Source organism: Lampris incognitus, chromosome 1 (genome assembly GCF_029633865.1).
Source record: "Lampris incognitus isolate fLamInc1 chromosome 1, fLamInc1.hap2, whole genome shotgun sequence".
Lineage (NCBI taxonomy): Eukaryota > Metazoa > Chordata > Actinopteri > Lampriformes > Lampridae > Lampris > Lampris incognitus.
Window position 1 is genome coordinate 142,810,201 of NC_079211.1, and position 9,924 is coordinate 142,820,124.

Here is a 9,924-nt window from a genome sequence, read left to right on the forward strand (position 1 = left end):
CCGTCGAGAGTCCCATTTCAGAACCATAACTCAGGTCTCCTCCTGGTGGACCATCTAACAGTCGATATAATGAGTCGCCATTCACACCAGTATCTTACTGTGCCGTTTGTCAGTGAGGATAATGTCCCCGAGTTCTGCAAGTCTCTCAGTCTTTTCACGGGAATGGATGCAATATGCGGTACTACAAGGAAAGAAGAAGCTCTTGAGTCTCGCTGTCAGATTGCGCTGACCTTGCAGATCTTAGAGGGCTATAGTTGGACTGCTGTGGCAAAAAGAAAGAGGTATGGACTCTAGGCTCATCTAGTCTGCAGCGGACCTAGCCTTACCACTCAGATGACCGCGGACGAGCCAGAAGAAGGAGAGTTGGAGGAGGGGGAGGAAGGAAGGTTCCAGAACAACCACTTGCGTTTACACTGTCGTCTCTGGTACAGGTAGTCTTCCTTGTCGCGCTCTTTGCGTGCTCTTTGGTAGTGGTCATCCTCCTTCAGGTACCACACCGGCGGCCAGCGGTGCTTTTCGAAATACTCCTGGTTCTCTGCAAGACGGCAGAAAAGGTTTAAAAATGCTCTGCGTGGGGCGTTCACGCAGAATGTGACCATCACAGCTACAAACACCAACAATGATTCATGTTCAACTAAACACTGCTATATTACAGTTAATTCAGCAGTTCACGGAGGATACTGGAGCTCATGGAGCAGTGTCTGCAACAAGATTTGCATTTCTTCACTGTAATAATTAACTTTTTAGCAAAACCTTAACCTCAAGTTACAAAAGAAATCCTAAATGTAATATGTTTAAAAGTCCAGCTACGATAAAAGCAAATCAATAGTCCCATCATGTAAAGCACAACACATGATTTAAACATTTGGGGGGAAAAAAAGGTAACACTTTCTATGACGCTTGCATCTATAACGCTCTATAAGCATCTATAACACCCATACTTTCCTATAATGTGTATTACAATGACTAACGGCTATGGCTGAAGACTGTGAAATAGCACTGAAGTCTCATTATGCATCGCTACAAAACTTCAGCAAAACAAGTTGGCTATGATGCATTATGACATTTGACAGATAAACAGGCTATTGATGACATATTTATAACGCATAAATCTGTTTTAAATTGACATAATGTATCATAAAGGTGGTTATGAGGTGTTGTGAGGGCATATACATGGTTATAATGAATCTTACAATGACTTATAGCTACACTTATAGGGTGTTATAGATACTTATAGGGCATTATAGATGGTGGTTATGAGGTGTTGTGAGGGCATATACATGGTTATAATGAATCTTACAATGACTTATAGCAACACTTATAGGCATTATAGATGCTTATAGGGCATTATAGATGCAAGCTTCATAGAAAGTGTTACCTTTATGGTACACTTATAGGGCGCTATAGATGCAAGCTTCATATATAGATGCTGATAGGGAGTTATAGATGCAAGCTTCATAGAAAGTGTTACCAAAAAGAACATACTAAAGTAGTGCAATCATACCATAGACACTGATTTTCAAATCATTTTGGGCTTCATACAACAGGAATAACCTGGTTTACTGATCGACAGAGAGGCCCAAATCACTTATCACATTTGTCTATTACCACTCATTCTTGCAAGAAAACAGAGTTTTTAGTTATTTTTGGGGGGGGGGGGGTGGATTTTTCCCCCCTCCTTTATTCTCCCCAGTTGTACCCATCCAATTACCCCACTCTTCCGAGCTGTCCCGGTCGCTACTCCATCCCCTCTGCCAATCTAGTGAGAAGTTTCGCCAGGGGGACGTAGCACATGGGAGGATCATGCTATTCCCCCCTTAGTCCCCCCCCCCGAACAGGCACCCCGACCGACCAGAGGAGGCGCTAGAGCAGCGACCAGGACACACACCCACATCCGGCTTCCTGCCCGAAGACACGGCCAATTGTGTTCTGTAGGGACGCCCGACCAAGCTGGAGGTGACACGGGGATTCGAACCAGCGATCCCCGTGTTGGTAGGCAACGGAATAGACCACCACGCTACCCGGACGCCCTACATTAGAGTAAGTTTTTATTTTCTCCAATTTTCCCCCTTTTTTCTCCCCAATTTGTATCTGGCGAACTACCCCGTTCTTTTTGAGCCATCCCATTCGCTGCTCCACGTCCCCTCTGCCAATCCGGGGGTGCCCCGACCGACCAGAGGAGGCGCTAGTGCAGCGACCAGGACACACACCCATATCCTGCTTCCCGCCCGCACACACGGCCAATTGTGTTCTGTAGGGACGCCCGACCAAGCTGGCGGTGACACGGGGATTTGAACCGGGGCGATCCCCGTGTTGGTAGGCAACGCAATAGATCGCCACGCTACCCGGACGCCCTACATTAGAGTAAGTTTAATGTGAGATGGAGGAATGAGGGGAATGAAAATTTTATTCCTTTTTGTTCACCATCTGTAGTCTTGTCTTCCTTACTGTGCTTTGTGTCTCATCTGTTGTGTTGTTTACTGATACTCTGCAGCGTGTTGTCCACTTTTCATTTGAAAGTGTACAGCACTTCAGTCAATTTCTTTTTTTCCTCCTGTGCTGTATAAATAAACTTGACTTGACTTTTGATCAACATGGCCATCTCACTGCTATAAACATCAGCGATCCTTAGGGGGCCACACAGAAGTCTCGTACAGGCTGCGTTTATTCCCCAGGTTGCTTCGCTGCCCCTCTGTGTGTCCAGGTTAGAATCCACAGTGAGTACGGTGGCACTGTTCAGCCAAACTGAGTGATGTCTCTACTAGTCTGCTGCTAGATCATGTGCATTGTTACCTGCAGACTTGGCCTTCATGTCTCGGGGAAATTTGCGGCATACGCTGTTATAGTTGGTGCAGATGTGGTGAAGGCACCACCCAGTGAGCTGCTGGGCACAGTGGAACTGCCGAGAGAAATGCAACGATGCTCAATTTGCAGTTTTAGTACCACAGAGGTGTTGATCAGTTAACTCTAAGCATGACAGACCACACTACCTGGGCCATATCCAGGTACGCCAGAACGTCTCCGTCGATATCGGTCCCCATCATTGCCGCCTCCATCAACACCGTTACCGTGTACAGTTCTGAAAGAAAGGCAAAGGCCACTCAATCCAAGAATAACTACAGGGAGTTCGACCTAATCGGCTTGTGTAATACAATCCCATTACTTCCATGTATAAGCTCTAATACAGCAAAAGCTATACAAAACGCATTACCTGTCAGTGCAACCAAGTGGGGGAGGCAAAGACGGTTTGCAAGAACAATGAGCTCCATTGCATCTAGGTCAGGTCGGGAACAGAACCGCCCGGTATAGAGATATTCCAGCACAGCTCTCATACAGCTGCGAGTCGTATTGGGGAACAGCACCTAAGAAACAGGAAAATTCAACTCAGGTTTGCAAGGGACCACTTGCAGATCCTTTCAACGGGGGAGGGGGGGGGGATTGAAATCGTAGCTGCACAATGATAATGATATATTTTGCAGTTGTTGCTGTAAAAAGATCCAAGTCAAAAATCAAGATTTGAAAATCAAATTGTTGAAAAACCCCTCTAACTGGAGCTTTGTGATAGCAAACAGAACAGCCGACACTTACATAAAACTAACTTAATGTTGGCAAAACGACAACAAATCTATGAAATATCAATAATTACCTAACACATTTTTATTTATTTTTTTAGAAAATAATTTGTACCCAAAGCGTGATTTTTTTAAATTTAGAAGTGCTGACTGGCAATTTTAATACTTGGAATGTTATTTTTTTCTCCCCATTACTAAAGATAAAACATCTTTAAACGTTCATCTGTACTATTTCATACTCTAGAATGAAACGATTGGTGTGTGATACGTGATCAAGCGGAATAAGAAAACATTAACTAAACCCACATAGGCAGCTTAGAATCACAGAAGCTTGCATAATAATCTTATTACAACAGATTTGCACTCCCCTAATCTAAGTCATACTTGGTATACAGACTACAAAGCTCTGTGGCGCACTGTTTTGACGAGTTTGTGGATTGTTCTCTACTGCATTGGTTCGTTTTGCAAAATTAAGATTTAATAATTTTAAATGCTTCCTATATAATGATCCCTATGTGAAATTGTGGTAGAAAATGTCCTACATATTGAAATTAGGGTCAAGTAAGAAATGCTTTGGCTTCGGTCTGGGTTTGGACAATTAGACCTGGCCTTGGTTTTGTCTTGGGTTTAGCTGAGGTGGTGTCGACTACAGAGGTCCAGGTGTACGGATCAGTGACGCCTGGTTCGTATCAGAAAAACCTCTTACCTCTTTGGTGCAGCTCTCCACGAAAGGACCGCCAAACATAGCTGCCATCCAGTCACAACTCGAAATGAGTAAGGGCTTATGGGCCATGATCGTCCCATCGTCTAGCTTGAACACTACATCTGCAACACAGACACGACACCCTGCACTGAGTTCTAAGGCTTTTGATGGGGGAATGTAGACGATACTCACTGGGAGGCTGACTTGTTTACGACAGCATCTTTCCCCCACGGTACTTCTCTGGAATCAGAGAAGAGAACTGGGAAAAATAATATCCTCTCACCAGAGAAGGTGCCTTTGGCCAAGCACTCTTTGACTCTGTTGGTGCGCCGTACATGGAAGGCTTTGGTGATCTCCTGATTCATGAAGGCTTCATTGTTCAGTATGTTTGCCACCATCATCCTCAGGTCAAAGACCTCCAGCAGCTCAGCGATGTGTGCAATGTGCATCAGCTCCTTTTCGTGCTCGTCCAGCTGGCCTGTGTACAGGTAACGAAGCACCGCACGAAACGGACCAAGCTGCATGGACTGGTCCATGTGCACTACGGTCATGGGCCTGGGGCTGTAGGTCACCGGGTCATCCACCAACTCCTCCTGGATGCTGACAAAGGCTCTGCTCCACGAGGCAAGCAATCTACCCCGCCGGCTCCCTTCAGTGTCCCTCAGGGTGCCATCGCTAGTGCAAGCCCGTAGGTTGGCTCTGTCCCCATCATCACTACTCTCACATACATCAAAACTGGCAGCACGCATCAGCAGCTCTCGGCCGGAGAGACCGCGTGGTGGCCTCTCGTTCTCCTCAGGTTGCGTCTCCATGATAAAGAGGTCATAGAACTTGGAAGAGGATGTAGCCAAGTATATCTTGTGCGCAAAGATTTTCTGTCGCTCCTGTAGGACCAGGATGACATCAGCACAATGCGGGTCCTCCAGAAGACGTCCTGGATGCTCCTCTGTGGTGGTTGGGGGAGGGGGTACAGTGATTATTGGTGGGGGAGGTTTGGGGGGCAAGAAGGGGGCCTGAAGGAGGGGGCGCTGAACATTTCGTAAGTGAGATTTCCAAAACTGTAGGTGGCGTCGTGAAATTAGTGCAGCTCGAATAGCATTATCGAAGACGTCCTTAACTCCAAACTGAGCTACGACACTCGTCTCATAGTACGGCACCCCCAACTCCTTGGCCACCTCACGGCCTCTCTCTGGAGGCAGGATCTCGTTGGATTTAATGGGTCTGCAAGATGGAAAAATCTATCAGAGGCTCTTCTGGCACCGTTTGAGCATAATGCAACATAGGGCTATCAATAAGTATACATTTTTACATAAATTAAGATCTTTATTCCCACTGATTAAGGCTTTCATATTGCGGGTGTTGATTCACTACAAAATCGTGATATATCAGTCATGACATGATAATTTAAATATAACAGCATTTCTCCTGAATTGCAAAGTTAAAGCACAATTAACACAAGCTGTGAAGAGGTTTGATTTCTACATCTCTGAATGTTTGAATTTTAATTTGTTTGAATGTTTACTGAAGGAAGGATGCTCATGTAAGCTTTTGTAACACGGTGGATTTAAAATAAATGCATTTTGTTGTACACTTTCTTCAGATATCAAATCATGCTAAATACTAAAGGGGATGGAGGGCTAAAAAAAATCATAATATTGTATTGCAATATTTATATTAATGTGATATTTGAAAACTTGCAGCACGTACTGAATCAGCACTTCGATATCGCAATACTGAATCGGGAGGAACTTGCTAAATCCTAGCCCTATTTCATATAAGTGGGTTCCACCTTAAGTCCTGGTACCTTGCTAAGGGCCTTCGAGCCCTGTTGACTGCCTCCAAATCTGCATAGCGCAGGTCCAGCTGACAGCCCACCAAGATGACCGGAGCACGGGGGCAGAAGTGCTTGATTTCAGGGTACCACATGGTCTTGACGTGGTAAAGAGAGTTGGGGTTGGCAATGGAGAAACACAGCACCACCACATCAGACCTGAGGGGGCGATATGGCGCACATGGGGACTGAGGGCAGGATTTTACTCTGATTTAGTTCACCTAAATCGACTCTGTGTATAACTGTAGTCCACTGACTTCCAGTTTCTACTGCAGTGGTCATACCAGTTTCCTGTTTGTTGGCGTGTGCTATTGACAATGGCATATTTTTTGCGATGCCTGCAAGATTTACCATGGATAAATGTCAACGACATGCACAGAATTGTGAGGATGAGTATCCTCATCCTCATAATTGTGGACGTAACTTGATATGTACAACTTGAAACTTTTCATCCGTCTGCTAGTAGGTGCAGGGGAAAGTTTGTCGACAATTCTGTGCATGTTGTTGACATTTATCCATGGTAAATCTTGCAGGCATCGCGAAAAATATGCCATTGTCAGTAGCACACGCCAACAAACAGGAAACTGCTATGACCACTGCAGTAGAAACCAGAAGTCAGTGGACTACAGTTACGCAATTAGGGTCAATGATTTTTATGCTGTGGAAGTAGGGTTGCAACATCACACACCTGCCATATGCAAAACGCCGGTCCTTATGATGGTCTCCAAATGTATCCCAGAGGCGAAGGGACACACTGACATCATCCACAACATCCCTGGAGCGCTCTAGTACCTGATAAAAGCACATTTATCACGTTCACGGATATCGATATCATATCTACTCTTCCTCAGCATGGAATCAACCGGAGAACACCGGCTTACTGTGCCTATCGGTATATCTGTCACGAATAAGTGATGAATAGAGAGAGGTACATGGAGTGAACAGATTTTTTTTTATTAATTAGATGCATAGATTAGTAGAATGAGAATGTAATTCTCCTATACACTTCTTTCCACATGCTAAACCAATGTGCATATTGAGGGCGCACAGAAAAAATATTTTTCAAAAACTTTTATACTCACCTCCTGGCACACTCTGTACTGGTCTATTGCCCACACTGTGGGCACATGTGTTGCAAGTAACTGGTACTGAGTGAGCGTGGCATTGCAGGCCCGGGCACAGATAAGGCGGGTCTTCCCAACGGCATTGTCTCCCACCACCACACACTTGATGGTTTCAACGTTGGGCCTCTCATAGTCCATATCAGAATCTGGTAACTGGGACCTGTCACAATGCAAACAGGCACAAACAGATACATTATCAAATAATACGTAAGACAAACTTGCATCAGCTATGTGGAATGATGTCATTAAACTGCTCATCTGAACAGTACAACAAGGCGATCAATATGGCGAGTAGCCTCAGTGACTTGTCTTCATCTGCATTGCTCACTCTGTCTGCAGAGCTATCAATGGATGGTCTTGTGACGTCGCTGCCCGTGCTAATTCAGAAGTCCCCACTCCTTGTTCGTCATAAATTTATTCAAAGGGACAAAGCAAATAGCCAGACCAAATCATTCCCAAAATAATTTGCCAAACGGGTAAAAAGAAACATTAACCAGATCATTTCAAACAAGTTTGCGGACACAGATTTTGAAGATAAAACAAATTAGGTCAAAAAAGTTATCTTTGCTTTCAGCTGAACTGACGAGGTTTGGCCTCATGACAGATGCAGTCCTGCAACGAGGTCTCTGTAATTTCATCCATCATCTGCAAGCGCGCTGCCCAGTTTCTCATTAACACTTCCTGACCATATGTTCATGAATTCCAAACCAGCCAGCGGTTTACCTTTGATCAGTGTAAGTCTAATACACGCAAACTGCAATGGGAAACGGGAGACCCCACAAATTCTGTATAGCAACTGCGTTAGATGAAATGGAGTGCACAGGTAAAAATATTTTTAGTTTCATGAAAATGGTGGCTGATGATTTTGGTACTTGGACTGGTTTCCAAGGGAACTGTAGCCCGTTTCTCTGTGCGAGCGCGCGCGTGTGTGTGTGTGTGTGTTAGCCTATATAAGACCATTTTGCATAAATAAGGCTACTAACAGCTAGTCCATATATCATTTTTTTAATTAACCATATCAGAGAAGCAAAGAGTCCATACAGTATCACCCCGAAGTCATTATTTGTATAAACTAGACGTTTACCGGGGTGCGTGGGGTTGCTGTTGATAAAGGCTTGTGCTACATCATAATTTATGACAACAGGCCATTACTAAACAGCAACACATCCATCAGCACTACTGGGATGCAGACTTATTGCATCATACACCGGTCTCTCAATGAGCCTACCACTTGGCAATCTGACATTGGGTCCATTCATACAACCAAGCCCCATTTAACTGCTGTGCCTGGGAGTCAGCAACGACGTGTTTCACCAGGGCTAACCATAACGCTGTGTTACATTTCTAAGAAATCACCTGAGAATGAAGAATAGCAAATATCATCCACAGAACACATGACGTCTTTATACAAAAAAAAATGGGTTGCATTCTTATATTGTGTGTGTAACGGGGGCAGTAATTTTAACCTGGTTACATGTGTTTTTACCCATACTATTGTAAACGCAGTGACTCCCAGCCATAACCACAGCCCCTGAAATTCAACCTCTGTACGCAGGGCCACTAATAGGTACAACAGGGTTTGTGGTCCACTTCACCTATGTAAGTGTGATAATAAGCCATCTCCATCAGTTTTGCAGTACTCGCCTGCGTTTATTCCAGTCATTCACATAATTGCCTTATTGATACTGTAGCGAGTCGGGGGGGGGGGACAACGCAACCACAGGAGGTGCCGCGGCCGGGAAGCGAACCCGTATCGCCCGCACCGCAGGAGGCGTCGCTAACCGCTCGACTAACGGCTCAGACCCGGAAAGTTAAGTTTAGCGGCTGGCCGAGCGCAAGGTCAATACGACGAGACAGTTTAAAACCGCCTCCCGTGTCCCTCGCGTCCGCGTTGCGCAACCCTCGAATCTATCGGATCATAATTTGAGGGCGAAGCCCCGCACCGGGCCTGACACGTAGCGCCGAGACCACAGGAGGGGAGCAGCTCATCGCAGCCAGGATGACAACGCCGCAAACGGCTTTTAACGCTATGAGGGGCGGGGAGCGGGGGGGGGGGGGGGTTCGGCTCTACCCTCCGTTCGGCGGCCGGTCACGCCGCCGCATTAGCCCGCACGTTATGTAACGTCCACTCGGGGCTTTCGAGAGGCGTCTGCCGCTTATTTCTAACTCTCTGCCCCCCCCCCCCCCGAAAACGTCAAAGATTATTAGGGGGGTCGGGGGGGGAATGTCCTGTTTGCACCCGACGTTGTCGTTTCTCCTTACCGCAGCATGAGGAAGTGGTGAAGCGGATCGGCCGGTAGACGAGACGAGAAGGGCTCCATCGGATGCGACCTGCACCTGACGGAAGCGGGCGTTTAGCTTCATCTTCGGGGCGATGTTGAATTCGGGGCTCGTCTTGAAAACGGGGCGGGAGACCGCGAGGCGAGGGGGGGGGAGAGAGAGAGAGGGGGTGGGGGATCAATCCCCCCGGGGTTTTAGGAGGGGGAATCGAACGCAGTGCCCGGCGCTCGGACCGCCGGCGTCAAGCCTGTCTGATCCGTATCCAGGGGAGCCGCAGCCCAGAGGAACCTCCTCCTTCCTCCTCCTCGTCGTCGTCGTCTAGTCACCTACAGGCCTGCCTGGATAATGACGGGCACGCACATGGAGCAAAAGGAAAAGAGGAGAAAAGAAATAAAACGGGGGGGGGGGCGGGCT

The 9,924-nt window shown here is 46.5% G+C and overlaps 1 protein-coding gene across 1 annotated transcript; it reads right to left on the bottom strand.

Moving 5' to 3' along the window:
* Positions 1 to 329: 329 nt before the first annotated feature.
* Positions 330 to 9,551, bottom strand: LOC130122200 (rho-related BTB domain-containing protein 2-like). Its single transcript, XM_056291243.1, has 10 exons — positions 9,493 to 9,551; positions 7,189 to 7,390; positions 6,795 to 6,898; positions 6,080 to 6,265; positions 4,559 to 5,496; positions 4,279 to 4,397; positions 3,212 to 3,362; positions 2,991 to 3,079; positions 2,794 to 2,899; positions 330 to 535 (listed from the first exon to the last, which is right to left on the bottom strand). The coding sequence occupies exons 1-10, from the start codon at positions 9,549 to 9,551 to the stop codon at positions 330 to 332; spliced, it is 2,160 nt and encodes a 719-aa protein (XP_056147218.1).
* Between the last annotated feature and the right edge of the window lie 373 nt (positions 9,552 to 9,924).

Bases quoted from the DNA above. Each gene is read 5' to 3' on its own strand.
- LOC130122200 (XM_056291243.1), bottom strand. From the start codon at position 9,551: ATGGAGCCCTTCTCGTCTCGTCTACCGGCCGATCCGCTTCACCACTTC. The intron at 4,398-4,558 runs GTGAGAGGATAT...TCTGTGTTGCAG, and splicing joins GGCCAAAGGCACCTTCTCTG to ATGTAGTGTTCAAGCTAGAC. The intron at 536-2,793 runs GTAACAATGCAC...GCCGTCTTGCAG, and splicing joins CATGAAGGCCAAGTCTGCAG to AGAACCAGGAGTATTTCGAA.